Genomic DNA, 18809 nt, shown 5'->3' with positions numbered 1-18809 from the left:
GCTCCTCCTCCTCCTCCTCGGTGATTTACAATGTGTGAGTTCATAGCTTTCTCATTAATATCTCCAGAGATGCATAATATACCCTTACTGAATATATTATCCTTAAGGCCTAATAGTTCATTTACTTTGTTATATTATGAGAGATGATCTCTATGGTAACCGGGGCATTACTAAGCTTGCTAAACAGCATATATCTGCCTGTGGTTGTAAATAGTAAGACTATACTATTATTTATCTGAAAGACATAATCTAACACATAATCTATCTGCCTGAGGGGTTAATGAGGCAGATGATATAGATACTCTACCTGGAGTGGATACATTCCCTAACTATATTCTATCATGACTTATTGTTCAGCACACTTATTTATATGATCTTTCATGAAAGGCTAATTATGGACCTTGTTTTAAGCCAACATGCAAATAGGTTTATGTCAAAAAATAATGTCTGATCTGTTGACAAGTGTCGACACAAACACAGCAAACCGATCTTTCCTTAGAAACCACCATAAATCATGAATGGTTCGGTCCACAAGGAAGGAATTCTGTGAATGACTCGGAGCCTGGTGAGAAGTGGCTCTCTAGATGAGCGGCTTTGGGAAAACCTCAGGCCTGGAAGCAGTAAAGCGTGACAGAAATGACTCGGCTGCCAGTATTTTTGATGCTGCGGTGCGGTATAGACGACGCTGAATGTTATATACTCGACCGTTCAGCCCACTTTGGTCAGTGTCCCAGCAGGGGACGGCGGCCATATGGTTTCAAGCTAGAATTTTGCAGGACCAGAAACGGGAGAGAAGGATAAATATGGGACAGTGGTGCAGCTAGAAAATCTAGGATCCTTGAAATCTCTGAAGCTGATTCCTGAAATAATGAATATTCGTAATCTCTGGCATGTTCTAAATTTTTGTTCCCAATTGAGCATTCCTTATGTGGCATAGATGACATTGGAGTAAAGGTGGGATCATGCGATTGATGGAAATTAGTGGGCGTAACAGCCAGATGAATCCTGGGTAACGACACTCAAACTGAGGTCAGTGTCCACTTAAGATTCCTGTAGGAACCGATGGAGAACATAGAGGCAACATAAGAAGTGAAGGGAATCAGGGGGGTTAGGGTGGTGTAAAACTGAAACAGACTTGGAGGAGCGCTGAACTGGTTTACATTATTAGAAGTGGATAAATGGGAAGCACAGCCATGGACTTGTTCTTCTGCCTGTGTCGAATTTAACTTTATTATCTTGCGGCTTCCATCGAGCTGGAACTGTTTACATCCCGTTTTCAGCACTGTGCCTCTGAGAAAGTCACCTATTAGTGCTCCACGGTCACAAACACCCACAGTGACACAGTCGATACTGCAGCCTCAGGAAGTACTGGTGCTTCTGACCCTCTGGACACACTTTCATTGATTGAAAAAAAATCAAAGGGGCAGGAGGAATGTAACTTTTACACGAGGGGCCTCTGGCTGAGCTGAGCAGTCTGAGCGGTCATTTCTTGTGTTTTTATGCGATGAATCGAGGGAGCGACAGAAGAATTTGTACAGATTACACTAATTTAAAGGTACAGTGTGTAGGATCTGGTGGTATCTAGCAGTGAGGTTGCAAATTGCACCCAACTGAAACTTCTCATGTGCCAAGCGTGTAGAACTACGGTGGCCGACGCGAAAACAGCTCATTCTAAGGTAGCGAAAACACAAAGATTCTTATTTTCAGGTAATTATTCACTAATGAAAACATACTTATTAATATTATATTCCACTGCACCCGATTAGACTGTTATCAGCTCATTAAATGTGCGTTATCAGTCGTTAAAAATCACTCTGCGCTGACTGTGCCTTTGTTTTCCTATGGGGAGAGCAGTGCCGCCCAACTAGGCGGAAGCACTATCCTTGGCGTGGCGCATCGCTCAAAATTGCCACCGAGCACTGCGCTCAAAGTTCAAATTATTTCAACTCTCACCTCGGTTGCTGTTGACCTTTCAAAGCGCAATCAATGAGAAGAGCTACAACTGTTGTTGTTAATGAAACTGAATGAAACATTATGTTTTGAACACAAACAAAACAGGACATATGGAGTTTCACGTTATCAAGCGCCTGACTTCTGCTTTTGCTCGTGTCATAATTACTCCATTCACTGTCGTCTTCTTTTATTCCTTCTTTTGGAGATCGCCCATGTGAATCAATGATAAAACCTACTAGTGGGTGTAGCATGCCCCTACTGGTCCACATCTATGATGCTTATAACCACTGATAGCGCCCATTTAATGACCTGATAGTAGTCTAACCAGCTGTCCATTTCTGCCAAGGATAGGATACTGTGCACATCTCACAGTGTCCTACAACACTACATTTTAAAAAGTTTGTAGAAGTTATAAGAAAATCTAGTTTTATGACCTTATGTATGTCTCATATACAGTATATCCGTGTATTTTTGACAATAATAACATTATTCTGCAGCATTGATTCAGAGGTGTTACAGAGAGCAGCTTCTGTCTTTCTCATGCTGGAGGCCAGTGGAGACATTTTTAGCTTGGCACTGTATTCTAGCAATTAAAATGCCTGCAGAAATGAGCAGCTAGTCTCTGTTGTTTTTCTCTTCCTATTATAGACAGTAGCTAGTCTTCCTATACACCACAGCCAAAAGTATCGCCTCTGCAAATAGGCACGCTAATTAACCCCTTTGCTGTAACATTCACACTCACTCACACATACCAACATTATTAATCCAGATTCGTCAGCCAGTGTCATGGCCTTGTGTAATTTGAAATAACAGTATGAATATGCTTTTTTTATAATTAAGCCCACAAGACTCAAATCTGATGAATTGTCTGCTCTAACCAGGGAATTATTTCATGATCAGAGTTTTATCATGTCTGCTATGAAAAACCTAATGAGGTTCAATGTGTTCGTCACACAGATTGCATTACAATAAGGCAGCTTCTACTGACCTTACATATTTTAACAATCTATTTGGTCCCAGATAGTCCACATCAATTTGTGCTTGAATTAATGTATCAACAAGAAACCATCACAGCAACAGTTATTTATGAAAAGTGTGCATGTTTATGGTGAGGGCGCATCATCCTTCAAAATACCCAGCTCATATTTCCACAGTTAGAGTGTTGTCATATACTGGAGACTGTTTAAGGGAGACCAGTGTTGGTTGTCACATTAGATCTCGCTCCCTAGAGGGCGCTGTCAAACGATTTTGGATTTCTTTTAGAATTAGGGTCAGAGGTCACCTACAGGGTCATTTCAAACACAACAAACACAAGGCTTTCATACAGGAGATCGCTGTTTGTGTCCTGTGCGTCATGTCATGTCACAATCAGCCCAACCATGTAGTTTTTTCCTAAAACTAACTGAGAAGCTTTGTTGCCCCAACCTAAAGTGACGCAAAGGGGCGTGACAAAGCGGCAGTATGTGACAAGTTGGGATGAGAATGTGTTGCTTAGGTTGTTGTAAGTTTGCCTCCATTTTTTATTTTTCCACATTAAATCAACATAGGGACAACGAACCCCATAGTGTGTGACAACCAACCCTACGATAGCAATGGTTGCCACAAGTGCACAAGACATATTTGACAGTCCATATCTTTTGAACAGAATAAGCTTAAGGAGAGTAAGGTCACTTCCTATCTGACACTTTATGCTTCCATTACACATTGAAATCAAATCTATTAACGATACAGTTTTTGAGAGATTCAAATGAAAGTGAAAAGTGTGACGACCAACCCCGTTCTCCCCTATATTTAATTAGTAGACAACATCCTATTTCCCTTCATAATTTACTCACTGAGAGCATTTATTTTTACTTTAATTGTTCCCAGCCCACTAACATGCAGCTGTTTGCCTCTGTAACTGATTCATGGATTTATTCAATTGATTTTTTTTGCTTCTATAATAAATGATAACAGCCCAGAGTGACCCTAAACCTGTCATTAATTTCAGAACATCTCTCCATAGCAGTGATTGAGGGGTTTACGGCAACTATAATTATGGGTATATTGTGAGCTGCCTACCTGATGAGTCAGCTGAGGGTGTATCTTTGAGAGATTGAGCCCTGTGCAGACTGCTGTGGTAGTGATCCCATCCGGCAACATGGACCCAGCTGACTCAAGGTCAGACATTGTTGAACACCGGCTGATATTAATTTATAGAGATCTTATTATTAAGGAGTTTTATCTTAAATGATCTTGTTATAATAACCTATCTTTTAATGTATTTGCAAATGTTGGTCTTATCCTGATAAAAACTAATCAGGGGTCAAACGTAGCTCGTTCAGGTAATGTTGTCATCCGGTACAGCCTCAGCTGCTGATAAAGTGAAAGTGGAAGAAGAGATTAGCCCCGTCCTAATCTCTAAATCTCCACTTCCAATATGCAGCTCACTGCAGTTTCCATGGACATCTCTGTGAGAGATATTCAGCAAACATCACACTGATTTCATATAATTATTATTGTCATATTTGTATTTTTCACACTAAAGGTGTGCTCTATACTGTTGGTTTTTAGATGTACTGTTCTGTCTCCAGTCAAATACTTAATTTGCCTTGAATGTGTTGAACCAAAAAGGATTCATCCAGTGTTGAGCTTTGGCCAGCTCCTCGGGCCACCAAGCACTAGTCTGCAGACTGTAGTCCTGGTTCCGTTAGTGGGCCCTGGTGTTTCGGTTTTAATATGAGGACCCTGGACATGACAGAGTCATTACTCCTCCCTGCTGCTGCCTTGGGACTACTTGGGCATCCCCAGGAAGAAGGAGGAGGAAGTTGTTGCAGAGAAGGATATTTTCCTGGATCTGCTCATCCACTTAAAGGACCAGTGTGTAACATTTAAGGGGTATTTAGTGGTTAAGTGTGTTTTCTTTAGTGTATAATCACCTGAAAATAAGAATCATGTTTTAGTTACCTTAGAATGAGCCATTTATATCTACATAGGGAGCGGGTCCTCTTCACGGAGCCGGCCGCCATGTTTCTACAGTAGCCCAGAACGGACAAACCACTGTGTTAACTTTTCCTGCTTGGGCCGGAGTCGATAATGTTACTCGCTCCGGAGTTAACCCCCGTCACTCCACTCAGCCGCCGGGAAACAAGACACGGGAAACCTCTGTTGGTCTTGAGGAGCTGCAGCATTTATTTCTGCACAAACTGCAACCGTCACTGTACATCCACTTGATATTCTCTGAGCTAAACTAAATCTGTCTTCTGCTCCGCTAGATCACTTCGTTGACACACATTTGCCACCGCTCTCTCTCTCTTGCTTCATCACTCACGTCCCACGTACACACACACTCTAAGCACTGACTCTGCTATTCTCCAAATGACCTAAGGTACTCTTACAACAGCTCTAGATAGTTTTCACGTCGATGACCGTACATTTTCTACCAGATTTTCTACTGGCACCAACAAACTGCAACCTCACTGCTAGATGCCGCCAGATGTTACACACTGGTCCTTTAACACCTGAGCTCTGACCAGGATAGGTGACTCAACACAAATTGAGGAATACGTGAGGAAAGAGTGTATTAAGACCAGTGACAAGGATTTTAAAGAATCGAATCTAATGAGAATGTCAGACTTTATGTGATGTATTATCTAAATCAGATTGCAGTTTGGCTTTTAGCTATAATGTTCTGGAGCATCTCACGTAATACAGTGAGCCAGGACAAAGATGCAAAGATTTTTTTAACCATTAGGCCACATTGATTTTGCCAGGCATCATATTATTCATGTCTCTTGCAATTTTGTATCTCAGAGAGGAAGTCTGAATTCAGCTGCAGTCTGAACTGCTGGAGGAGACTCTTCATTTCATTTTATAGAGATCATGTCTACACAGCTGGTGAGTTTTGCAGACGTTGACCTGCTGGAAATAAAGAAGCAGTGAGGAGAAGGCAGCACGGCAGGAGCAGCTTTTGGCCGTAGTGGAGGTGGTCGTAAACAGTCTGAGGAGGTATCTGAAGCTTTCTCTCTCGTCTCCAGCATCCAGTCTCCAGGCTCTTGGCCTGTGCATGTTGTCTTGGACAGCAGCTCTGTGCTCGGGGGCCCGGCTGTAGGGGCCTCGCTGGATAATGGCACATTTCTTTCAGGCAGCCAGAGAGAGAGAGCAGAAGCAGCTTATCTGGCTGCTAGCCATCCTCACCACCACCACAAGTGACCCTGATGAGGGATTTATATATTTATATATTTACACACACCATTCCTCTCGCCTCGGCCGGGGGCTTCACGTCGTTCTCCCTCGACCCTGTGAGACTTTATAGATTTATGGTGAAGGGGAAAACGTGTCCCGCTGTGGAATAGTAGCGACACGGAGAGGTAAACAAACCTCGGGCACGTCGCTGTGTGACAGGGCCTCTGTTGGGGAAACAGCCCGAGGTCCTGTTTCAGGCTGGAATGATGTCATGTTGAGAACCACGTGGATGAATACAGGCTGCGGTTATTAATGCACATAATCAGGAAAAGGCAGAGTTTTCTTTCTGTCGTTATGTTTACATAGGAAAATGACATACTAATAATATACAGCAACATACTGTAAAGCACTCATGCATGCTGGGCTCATGCAGAGACCACCCATCTCATCGCCCGGGGATGATATGCATCTCTGACACGGCTACGTATTTAACCCAGGACATTTTTATAATGCTGTTATGTTATGTTTAAGTTTCCAGATTTAGATTGCAGAGAGTTATGTATTATCTTATGGGGATACAGGTCTAGTGTGTGTGTGTATTTAACCCTTCAGCGAGCTCAACACACACAATCCAAAACCTCTAACTCAGCATTTTCACAGTTTAGGGATGGTATTTCACAAACACCAACATGTTTTCCTAAGTGACACTTTAACTACATTTTTGTGGAACCCAAACTAAACGGTGTGACTAGTTACTAAATCAGCTCCACTGAGTACACAGTCACTCACCCCCAGCTGGGTACGGGGGTGCTGTATATCCTTCTAAACTTGTTATTTAACACTCCTGTTTGCATAGTTACTCCAAATGTGGTCCGTCTTTGTCATAACATATTTTCCTGCTGATCATAAATCCCATAGCTGTGCTGGAAATTGCTTTAGGCCTCCAGCGTTTCATTGCTACATGATAGTTGGACTCAAAATTACAATATCTATTAACACAATAGCACCAGTAGCAGAATCTGAAGCTGTTGTTGTCGATGTAGCTGCAGCAGAGAGAGAGAAGGACCACAAGGGGAAGTGGGAGGCTTGGGTCTGCTCAACAGCCAGCTGGTCTCCCCTGGAAAATACGAGATGCCTTCCTGTGCCAGAAATCTGCAGAGCGAGAGGGAATAGTGAATGGAAGCAGGGAAAATGTTAGTGTGGAAGCTGCCGGCCAAGAAGGAGAAGATGGTTCATATTCCTAAAAATGCAAGTAATAATAAGAAGGTAAAGTGGTCAAAGAAAGACAAACAAGAGCTTGTGGCTGAGTTTTCCGATTGCATTATGAAAAACGTTTCATGAAGCATAAAATATTGAAAGTTTTGCTTTATTTGACTGCCATGAGTTAAACCTTATGGCTTCAAAAGTCCTCTACTTGACCTCATGATCCTACAGAATTTAGGAAGTTAAAAAACAGGATATAATATATGTATATATATATTGCAGATTGCAGGACCCAGACATGTCACCAACTACCATTTAAGTGACTAAGTTGATATACTCATGTACTGTCATACTATACACTATTACATATTGTACATGACTATACTGTCATGTACAATACAGTACAAATTTGAGGAGTTTTCATTTTTGTGCTACTTTGCACTACTTTTTACTCCACTACATTTATTTGATGCCTGAAGTTGCTAGAAACTTTGCAGGCTAACATTTTAAGTACAAAGCATTATGGTCAGCTTACTCAGATTTCGTAATTTGTGGGCTCCCTTCTAGACACAACCAAGAAGAAGACTGTTTTCAGTTGATGGTCTTTGGGCCTGAATAATCACCAAATCAAAGCCTGCTGGGATAGTACCTACCTTTGTATTAACTTGAACCACAAACCTTACAGTCTACTATAGTAGTATTATTATAGTGCTGCATAATCACATAGATTTTCTATAAGTTACAGGTCTTTTGTTGATGAAGTCATATGCAATTAACTTTGAGAAACAGCGTAAACATTTTTGACAAGACAATCTGAACCACTTTAACAATCTCACTGATGATAAAGCAGGTAATCATGCAAGTTTATAAGAGAGACCATGTTGTAAAGCAAGTTGACCAAACCCCCAAGGCACTTTTTCATTTAAAAAACAACTTGACATAAAATAGCCTATATTTGATAGGTTTTCAAAAGACAGCTTTGACTGTGACAGAAAATCTTTTTTTTTTATAACATAATAAATATTTGTGTGAATGTGTGAAAATATTGTGGTCTGACTGGGTGGTAGCCTATAAATAATTTAAATTCAGGGTATTTAGAGCTCTGTCCGCAGGCACCATATGGGGGAAGGGTACCAGTGAAGGTGCGAGTCAAGATTTAATTATTTTTTTTGTAAGCCATAATTGTTGGATTATGATTATTTGAGTAAATCCTCCCTACATGGCCCTCGGTAGGCTTCTCGTTTGTGAAAGCGGCTGTGAGGAAATCATATTCCCGGATTTAATTGCTTGTGTGTGTGAGAGAATAAGTCTCCATGGAAAATAATGTAATGCACCTGTGTGCTGACTAAACACACATGTACAGTATATATACTCCAGCTTCACACATAATGATTCCTTCTGCTTGAATACTCACTGACTTCCTGACAGCTCAGCATTTACAGTGTAACGGCGACACCGTGTGGTACAAAGCTATAATTACAGCCCGGAAAATGGCGTCTTGTAGCATTTATTGTCCTCCACCTCACTGCTTCCTAAAGACGAGGTAAAGTAGATAGTAAATATTTAATTTATCTGCTGTTTGTCAGTGTTAGTTTGATGTTTGTACCCGGACTTGTTTGAAGAGAACACCTTGTAAACTAGCAGGTAAGTTGGTTTTGGAACTTCCTCCTGAAAAGCAGGTTGTACCGACGTTTGTAGTCAGATCAGCACTTTTTCTCCCCCATTGAACAAATAAAACTAGTATTGGTATATACTGGCCTATAGTGTAGAAATGCTCTATTAAAAGTCCTACATTTTCCTTCAGTAAAAATGCAAAATATTATCTTCAAATATAGGCTACTTAAAGTAACAAAAAGTACTCATTCTGCAGAAAAATCTATATTATATGATAGTATTAAAATGATTGATGCATTCATGTGTTCATCACTTTCATATTGCAGCTTGTAAAGTAAGGTTGGAGCACATTTAAATGTCTTTATATACTGCTTTATTCTATAATAATGCATCATCATTTATTAGTTGATTATATTTTGTATTATATTTTAATCATCTGAATTTGTTAAGCAACTTAAGTTATTAAATTAATATACAATAGTTCCATTTGAGATATTGTAGGTGTATTAGCATACAGTGTTGACAATAATGTATTTATTTATTTATTTTTAAACAGAGTTTATTTCTGAATTTTTATAATACAACTCTGACAATCCACTGCACAAACCTGTTTGGACTGATAGCTATACCACCCACCCCCCACCCATGACAATACCCAGAGGGCACTCAAAAAAAACAAGTGTACAAAAATAAATATAAATAAATAAATAAATACACACAAATATACAAATAAAATAAAATAGTCATAGTAAAAAATAAGAAAATAATAATAAAAAAATAGTTTAATTAATAAAATAATTTATTAATAAAAGCACAGTATTGTGCCCTTGAGTGACAAAGATTTACTGTAGCACACCTTATTCAGTTTGATCTGGCTGCAGTACTCCTGTTGAACAGCAGGTGGCAGTATAATGCAGTGTTCTAGCTTGGTGCCTGTATGCGTTCAAGTAAAAACACACAAGAGGCTCTGCAACAACACAGCATTTGAGTTTTGATGTGGGAGTTTGTCTGGAAGGCAGATATCATTATATTGACCCATTTTATGTAAACTGTTTCTGCCTCTATCCAACAACAATGAAGTTAATACATTATTTAACATCTCACTCTTCACAAATGTGGCTAATTAGTGCTACATTAGTTGGTTTTAGGACCAGTGCAGTATCTCTAGTGTCATTATTTATTAAGAAAAGCCATGTGCTATTGTTTGTTTGTTTTTAATGCCAGTTAGCATTGTGTATATTTTGAATTTATTGATATTTATGATATTTATGATTTAATTATACTTGCAACTTTATTGATATTTTGCATTTGCACTCGTTAACCCTAACTTGGAAGGCAGATATCATTATATTAAATCTGTGATTATCGGTCTGTGAAATCTTACAGATGCCATTAGGAGCACCGGAGGACACAGAGACACATGATTTTTTTTCCAGATTACCTGTCTCATGCACTGCTGTCAGGATATAGTGACCGTTTTATAAAAAATAACTCTTTTTTAAATCATATTTGCTTTAATTCTACACACTGCTACTTTAAAGGCAGTTCTAAAAAGGTGAATTTGTGATTTATGATTTGAACGTGGACAGGTTGGTGCAGTTCCAGAGGGAGGGGGCAGCTATGGCGAATGCTCTGTCGCCCCGGGTCCGGTGCTTGGTTCTGAGTGGTGGAGACAGGAAGTTGGCATCAGAGGAGCGGAGAGGGAGCGGGAAGGAGTGTGATGGTGGAGCAGGTCGGTGAAGTAGGAGGGAGTCTGGCTTTGTGAGGCAGGAGGACATTGAATTGGATACGTTGTGGGACAGCAGAGTTCTGGATGTACTGGAGTTTATTTAGGACTTTGGATGATGAGCCGTAAAGAAGGCTTGTCTAATCTTATCTTATCTTATCTTATCTTATCTCATTTTGGAGCAAACTCTGCAAACATCCAACAGATCAATTCACTCTCTCCTCCATCCCTTGTGTGTAGAATTAATTCATGTATTCTCCTTCCTATTTTAACACACAAATTAACACCTGATCTGCTCTCTCCAGCTTGCCAGCACTCATGTAAAGTGGAAACCTGTGGCAGGGACTGCATATTTTTTTGCAGGGTGAGCATCGCTGGGGCTGTGTGAGATGAGTGACAGTGTACGCAGAGTGCTGTCAGTAGCATTTGCAAGTCAATGCTCAGATTTAACCTCTTCACTCTCCCTTCTGTGCCGATCGACTGCCTGAATTCAAAATCAACCTCTGAATAGATGCTCTTTTTCTCACTCGCAGAATGTGAACCGTTGTGTTGACCTTGTCTAAGAATTCACACATGAAGTTATCTTTTTCTCAACAAGACACCACGAGGAAACTATTTTCTAAAAAGTCCTCTTGCTTAATCATTACCTCTGTGACCGTGCAATTTTTGTATCTCATGGCCAAATTGTGCAAACTGATGCATTCTTAGATATTTGGAAAGTCTAAAGGAGATCTTGTTCCTCTTCACTGCAGAGAGACACAAATCATCCCATTGTTCTGTTTTAGAAAGGAAAAAAAATCACAGTGAAGAGGAGAGGTGTACATTCCCGCTTCCCGAGGTTATGATGAAAACAGTGCCCTATTTACAAAAAAGAAAGAACTATTAAGCAAATACCTCAGAAGTAGATGGTTCAGTATTGATCTCTTCAGTGGAGACTTTAGATCAACAACGTATACGACACTGAGTTCGAATTCCTGCGTTCCCACATACACATGGCCGTGGGCGTAAATGTGTCAGCGTCTGTTTTATGTGTGCATACGTGTACGTATGTGTGTCACAGAGGGTATTTATTTGTATCTGCCTGCAAGGAGGAAGTGTGTGTGTGTGTGTGTGTGTGTGTGGGTGGGTGTGTTTGTGCGTGTGCATGTGAGCGTAGCTGCTGCTGATGTGGGTCATTACCCCTTCTTTCCCCCAGGGGCCATGCAGCAGGAGAGGACAGAAGGGGAGGGGATGTATAGAGGTGTGTAGGAGGGGGGGGGGGGGGGATGGGAGAAATGGAGGGTGTGCGAGGAGGAAGGGGGGTGCGTGGATGTGTGTGTGTTAGGGGGATGGGGGGTGTCCCAGAGGAGTAGAGACCAATAAATCACAGTGCCGTCTCTGCGCTGACACCCAGCTTGTCTGATGAGGGACAGAGAGGAAGGGGTGGGGGCAAAGTGGGGTGAAGAAGGGTGGGGACGGAGGTGAGGGGGAGGGGGGGAGGATTGCCGGCACCACCATGACAACACTGTGGCCTTGTCTTCCTGTCACTCAAGCCCACGCTGGGGCAGGAGCCATTCTCGACCCCATCCCAGAGGCACTGGGGAAATTGAAGGGAGGTGGTGGGGCCGGGAAGGGAGGGATACCACAAAACCAAAAGTTTATGACCCAAAACCGAAGCACCTTCCTCCAATATCATTCTTTTCCCCATGGGATGCTTTTTTTTTTTTAATGAAGAGCTATGTCTGCTGTTGATTTGAAGAAAGCTGAACTAAAGGAAAAATCTACTCTTTAACTGGCTTTCATGGTGAGAGGTCATTGATTTGTGTTCCAGGGCTTATTTTGAAATTAAATGCATTTTTTAAAGGAACAGTGTGTAACATTTCGAGGGATCTATTAGCAGAAATGGACAATACGATCTCATCCCAACTCGTCACATCGCCGCTTTGGCGTCACTTTATTTTTTGCATCAAAACCACATTAATAAGCATGTTTTCTTTCTGAAAATAAGAGTTGTTGTGTTTTTGTTGCCTTAGAATGAGCCATTTATATCTACATAGGGAGCGGGTCCTCTTCACGGAGTCCACCATGTGGCTCCGCCATGTTTCTAGAGAGAGCCTTTCACGTTTTTATGTTACCTGAAGGCCACCGTAGTTCTGCCACACGCTTGTGAAACTGCAGTAACATGAGCCGTGGTACCGCCAGCCGTCGTCCTCTGATGACCTCTGAGCGAGGCGAACTTCCACTTACCATGGTTTTGCACTCGGTGGCTCACATTACCGCAGTTTTGAAAGGGTGCAATCTGCAACCACACCACTAGATGCCACAAAATCCTACACAATGTACTTTTAAGTAAGTTGATTTTGACTGCTTAAAGATCAATTCATGTTTTTCTTCATTTTCCTAAACCTTTCAAGAAAAGATGAATGAACTTGTTGCATTCGTCTGCATGTACAACCTACTGTGCATGGTGAGAATGATAGAGAACAGAATAAAAAACATTAAAACGTGGGCTTTTTCATGTCAAGAAAAGATGTAGCCGCAGCCCTCAAAAAGCAGCATGTCTTGTAGCTGCAGTGCATTGTGGTCTGTAGAGGCCATACTGCTATTGGAGGAAATAGTTTCCCTGCTGTGTCTACGATGTCTCCTACTGGTATGATTGTTGCAAAATTGTAGGTCTGGAAAAAAGGCCTTGCTCTTTGAACCTGATGCTTACCATTGATGTGACTGAACATATTTCATAAATCAAACTTGATTGCACAAGTGGTCATCTAATTTTGACCTTTCATCACTGGTATTAAAAAAAAAAACACTTGAAACTCCAAACAACAAGAAGGAGCAGGGAAATGCATCCGTCCACTCTACTGTGGATTTTTTCTTTGATTTTCAGAGTTTCTGCACCTCAGAGTGTATAGATGGGATTTTAGAATACAATCCTGCAACTGGCAGCGTCTAGACAAGTGAAGCTTATTGATCCAAGCAAAAAAATTTTAATAACTGCTCTCATCGTGCTGCCTTCCAAAGAACAAAAGAAAAGAGAGTTCATCTTCTTGACCGGATCTCTGTCCAGCAGACCTTGTCCGGTGTTATTGGGGCATTATTTAGTGCTAATATCATCGTCACAGTTTGACACTGATATCGCTCTTAGCAACCACAGAGGAATGAAGTCGTCTCTGAGGTTTTCATGGGAAGTGAGCTTGTTTTCATCACCTCATCGCTCCTGATAATTTGTCCACTGTACTGTGGATAGCCGGTGGTTTGGTTTCTTTCCCTCGCCTTAAAGCTGAATGAGGCAGAATGGAGCAAATAAGATTAAAAAAAATTGTTATTTTTATAAAACGGTCACTATGATGAGACAGGTAATCTGAAAAAAAAATCCCGTGCCTCTGTATCCTCCTGTGCTCCTAATGGCATCTGCAAGATTTCACAGACCTGTAATGCCTCGCCTCAAATGTTTTCGGAAACATCTCATAGTGTACTGGTTAGCTGTAAAATGAGAAAGTTTGTGACCCGGCAGCTATGTTGAGATCAGTTGAGGAAATACCAAGCACCACCCACCAGCCAGAGCAAAGTTTCTCATTTTACAGCTAAACAGTACACTACAAGATGTTTCCGGAAACATTTGAGGTGAAAAAATAGGCATTACAGTAACAGAATATTGATTCATATTTGATCAGCGCTGCCTAGTTTGACCGTTTGATCAGAGTTCTTGAGTGATTGACAGTTGCCTCTGTTGAATGAACAGCCAATAGGAACGCTCTCTCTCTCTGAAATTACCTGTGATTGGCCAAAGTGTCCCGTCACCAGCTAGATTTTTTTAAAGCCTAAAAGAAGAGCCATGAGGAGGTGCAGAAGTCTAGTTTTCTCTCAGAACACTTGAATTACAATATGCTGAAAGGTTATTATGGAATTTTTGCCCAATGATGCCAAAAACATTCTGCCTGTTGCAGCTTTAAGTTGGGATAATAAAGGGACGCTGCAGGCTCTTCCCACTGTATTGCCCTTTGAGACAGGTGTGTGTAGGTGAGCACGTGTTTAGTTGCAGTCAGCATACATGCAGAACTGTCTCTTTACAGCCTCACACCACTGAGCTAAAACCAAGAGCTCCTGTAACATTACTACGACCATTGTGTCCCGTCCAACTGTGGGGGCCACTTTGATGTCCCGTCGCTCTGAGCCTCTCTGTGGACGAGAGAAGGGCACTGTGGTGTATTTAATCACTGGAGCCCAGCCAACACACACACACACACACACACACACCTAGCACACTCCTTCATCTGACCTGCCAATAGCAATAATATGTGTCCTTCACTTATCATTTTCTATCATCTATATTATTATGCCTCCCCCCAGTAACGCAGCCTCATACATCCTGTGCACCCCCTTCCCCACCCTCAACCTCACCCCAACCCCCACCCATCCAGCCCAACACACACACACCCACACACACACACACCAACATGAAACATCTCCCCGTGCAGCAGCAGCAGACTGCAAAGCACTGCATTCCTCCTGACTTTTTTTTTTCTAATAAATGTGATCCCAGAATCCGGGAGGGAGACCAGCGCTGTGCATTAAAATTCATGGGAAAAAATGGCAATAAAATCTTTCTTTCTCTCTCTCTCTCTTCCCCCTCTTTCTCTCCTTCCCTCTCCACTTGCTCCCCTCACCCTTCCCTCTTTTTCATTCTCTCACTTGTCTGCTCAACACACGCACACACACACACACACACACACACACACACTTTTTTTTCATCATCACCCGTGTGCACTCTCCCTCTCGTTCAATCTCTAACCCTCCTACTGGCTCGTCTTTCTCAGCTCCCCCCCTGCTGTCCTTCATCCTTTATTCTCTTCCTCCTCCCTCCCTCCCCCTCTGCGTTTCCTCTCTCTGTCTCTTTCTCACACACACATATATACTCTCACACAAACACACACACACACACACATCTATATTTTCCAACTCCACCTCTGGCAGGTTGTGATTTCCACTGTCAGAAATTGCTTTTTCAATATCTCTCTCTCTAATTATGAGCCCCGCCAAAGGGGTCGTGCCACCAGAATACCAATTTTTTCCACCATTTCTCCCTTCTTCAACAGAATAATTCTCCCTTTTCCAGGTAACAACAATGCGCATATTCAATATAAGCCCATGCAAGCGTTGCAGCCAGGGCCAGTTTAAGTCATAGGCCATATAGGCGGTCACCTAGCGCACCACCTTCTGGGGGCGCTGGTCAGTCTGTGAATTTGTGGCTAAATTGTTGCATAAATAGTCAGTGGTCATGTCTATAATGTTAAATCCAGCGGTACATGTCCACCAGGTCCGGCGAGGACACTTGAGCAAAGAAAGTATATTGCCAAAAAGTTCCATTGCAACATCAGCGCCCGGCAGTAAAGCTACGCTTCCGCCATTCTGGACTGAAAGCGACTATCAGACGCCAGTTAAACGTTTGCCTAAAAGGACTGCTCCCTGCCTTTTTATTTTGAAGGAGCAACGGCCAATGAGGAAACGCCAACACTTGGCTGACCAATCGTGTAACTTCATCACTCAGTGACAGACTTTTGCGTTTGTAGGGCTGGCCCTCTGTGGTCCAGCTGATAAATACAGTTATTTATGAAAATAAAAATCTTAATTTTTGTCTGAAAACCATTGTGATGTCCGCTGTGTGTTGCGGTTTAGGACTAGGGTTCTGGAGGATAGAGAGGTGTAGTCGAGCTCCCTCCGGTGTACCATCACGGGGCCTTATTTCTGAAAAAAATATAAACGGTAGTCAACGATGTGAGACAAATATTTTTTTGATCCTGTTTGAATTGCACCATTAATCACACATATTTGTTCATTTAAAAGATAATTTTGCAAGTCACGAAAGAGGCTGTTTGTTTAAAAGCTGTGGAAGTATCAGACTTTGAAAATACGTAATTAGAAAGACCACACACCCAAAATTTGCGTAAGTGATGTCTCTCTCTCTCTGAAGTTACGATGTCTGTCTGTGTGCGACGGGTTTCGCTCATTCTTTTGCTCCCCGGCTGATAAAAAAAGACCAGGAGTCGCTGGATAAAACACATCATGTAAGATAACGTTACATTTGTGCTTGCAACATAGCTAAGTTAGCTAGCGGGTGTTGGTGAAGTATATTGTGCGAGAAGAGAGATGTAGTTCACTGAGCGGTTTCACACAAAACGTAATGATATTACGACAAACTGTGACTTTCTTGACTTTGCAAAATTATCTTTTAAATCGACAAATATATGTGTGATTCATGGAGCAATTCAAACGGGATCAATAGTCATCTCTCGCCGTTGACTAATGTACATATTTTATACCCAAAATAAGGTGCCATGGTGTCCACCAGAAGTGGAGGGACTTCACCTCTCTATTGAACCCGGGAAGCCGAACTTCGCCTCGGACACTAAAAAGAGGCTAGAGCCGGCCTTGGTTGCAGCATTATCACCGTTGTGTTTCTGCACCGGCTCTGATTTAGATGTATTTCATGTTTGGTCAGCTCCCTGTGGTCATGATTAATTTTTGACATCTAGAAATGAGCAGCAGAGTCTATTTATTTCCACATCAACAAGGACGAATTGGGGGGAAAGAATTTAAGATTTTTCAATGCATTGATGGTTTGTGTGGGGGGGAGAAAAAAAAAAGAGAAAACCACTGAATCTTGATACAGCTACCACACATCCTCAATCACTCCCTTCCCTTGCCTTGCTTCTGCACCCAGGAAAGGGTTAACCTCGCAGAGCAGTTGTAGCCTTGTTTGATTGACGTGCGGAGCGCTGTGCTACCTAAACCCTCCAATCAGGAAACGGTCAGCACGCCCCACGTGGGGTGTCTTCGACGCTCATTGGCTGATTTTACCAGTGTTTACCGTGCCGAGGCCGAGCCCCACGTGGAGATTTTCATTCAATCACTGAACAATTCATCTGAACGTTCTAAATTCTAAAACAAATGTTGCACTTTTTTTTATGGAATTAGAATGTGTGTGTTCTAATTACAATGTAACACTAAAAAAAAAAAAAAAATCATCAGACTATTTGAAGACTGTAAATTGATTAATTTTCTGTAGAAAAAAAAAGAGCATCACATTAAAAAAAAAATAATAATAATTTTAATAACACAAACTGAAAGGAAAGCAAGTGTTTAAAAAAAAAACAAAAAAACATTTTTACCCCCCCTCTCCCTCCTTAAAGAACTCATATGTTGTGTCCCATTGAGGATGAGAGGAGGGGGGAGTGTTGTGTATGTGTGTGTGTGTGTGTGTGTGTGTGTGTGAGTGTGTGTGTGAACAGAGTGCAGGCCAACCAGAGAGACAAAAGAGGCTGCGGCTGCATTGAATGTGCCGGCGGTGTGTCCGTCTCCTGAAGCCACAAGCAAACCACATTTCCCCCCTTCTCTCTCTCTCTCTCTCTCTCTCTCTCTCTGGCCTTTACGCACGGCGGCGACGACACATCGGAGAGGTGGAAAAACCAAATTGCGATATTGTAAATTCGCTGGAATAAGCTCTAAGTTGTGAGGACTTTTTGTTGGAGGAGCTCCCTCGCTTTTGCTAGGACCGGACCGGGGTGTTTCTCCTCTTCCTCTCCTCCGTCCTCCTCGCTGCTGCACGGTTGCACGGTGTGGTGCTGTGGTGTGTTGGAGATATAAACCCACCAGAACAAAGGAGAGTCTTGAAGCAAAGCAAGGAAGGAATGAGCGAGCCGAGACTAGCTTTGCCATTACCTTTGAAAGCGGGCCAAATGCCTCTCTGAGAAACCCAACAATAGTAGCTTGCTCGTATTTTCTCGACGAAGCCTTTCCGCCCCAAAAAGAGGGAGAGAAAGAAGAAGAAGAAGGACGAAAAAAACCGCACAAGCAGACGCACAAGTCGACAATGTTTCCTCAAAACCGACCACCGGTAAGTAGGCTGCTGTGTTACACATACTATACTCTATTGTCTTATATATCCGCATTAAATACAACGTGTGTAGGTTGTTTTTAAACCCATATTGAGCCACAATAAGCTGATATTTTTTGTCTTTGTCATGCTTTTACTATGCATTTCCGGGGACTCCTTTGTGGTGGAATTATGCTGCTCTATATACTATACTACATGTTGTTTTTTGTCTGTATATGAATGTGTAATCTTTGTCTGATGAAGGTCAGGCTGATTGCTGTCAGTCCAACTTTGCTG

General features: G+C 41.9%; 1 protein-coding gene and 1 long non-coding RNA gene across 5 annotated transcripts in view; one reads left to right on the top strand and one right to left on the bottom strand.

Moving 5' to 3' along the window:
* Positions 1-8822: 8822 nt before the first annotated feature.
* The window catches only part of tle2a (TLE family member 2, transcriptional corepressor a), a 60738-nt gene continuing 50751 nt past the window's right edge, over positions 8823-18809 (top strand). The window contains exon 1 of one of the 4 annotated variants that reach the window (XM_037769172.1): positions 8823-8964. Coding sequence is in view for 3 of the 4 variants with exons in the window: in XM_037769168.1 (XP_037625096.1) it covers positions 18510-18533 (24 nt within the window). In the remaining variant the exon portion in view is untranslated. Of the gene's footprint in view, positions 8965-17598; positions 18534-18809 lie in introns of those variants that run through there. The other 3 variants (XM_037769168.1, XM_037769170.1, XM_037769169.1) reach the window with 3 other exon arrangements.
* Positions 16084-17484, bottom strand: LOC119488023. The gene is made up of 2 exons (XR_005206851.1): positions 17006-17484; positions 16084-16686 (listed from the first exon to the last, which is right to left on the bottom strand). It is a non-coding gene; the product is annotated as an uncharacterized LOC119488023 (long non-coding RNA).

This window comes from Sebastes umbrosus, chromosome 5 (genome assembly GCF_015220745.1).
Source record: "Sebastes umbrosus isolate fSebUmb1 chromosome 5, fSebUmb1.pri, whole genome shotgun sequence".
In the NCBI taxonomy this organism is placed as follows: domain Eukaryota; kingdom Metazoa; phylum Chordata; class Actinopteri; order Perciformes; family Sebastidae; genus Sebastes; species Sebastes umbrosus.
Note: the sequence above shows the minus strand (reverse complement) of the source record. Positions and strands in the feature narration are given on the sequence as shown.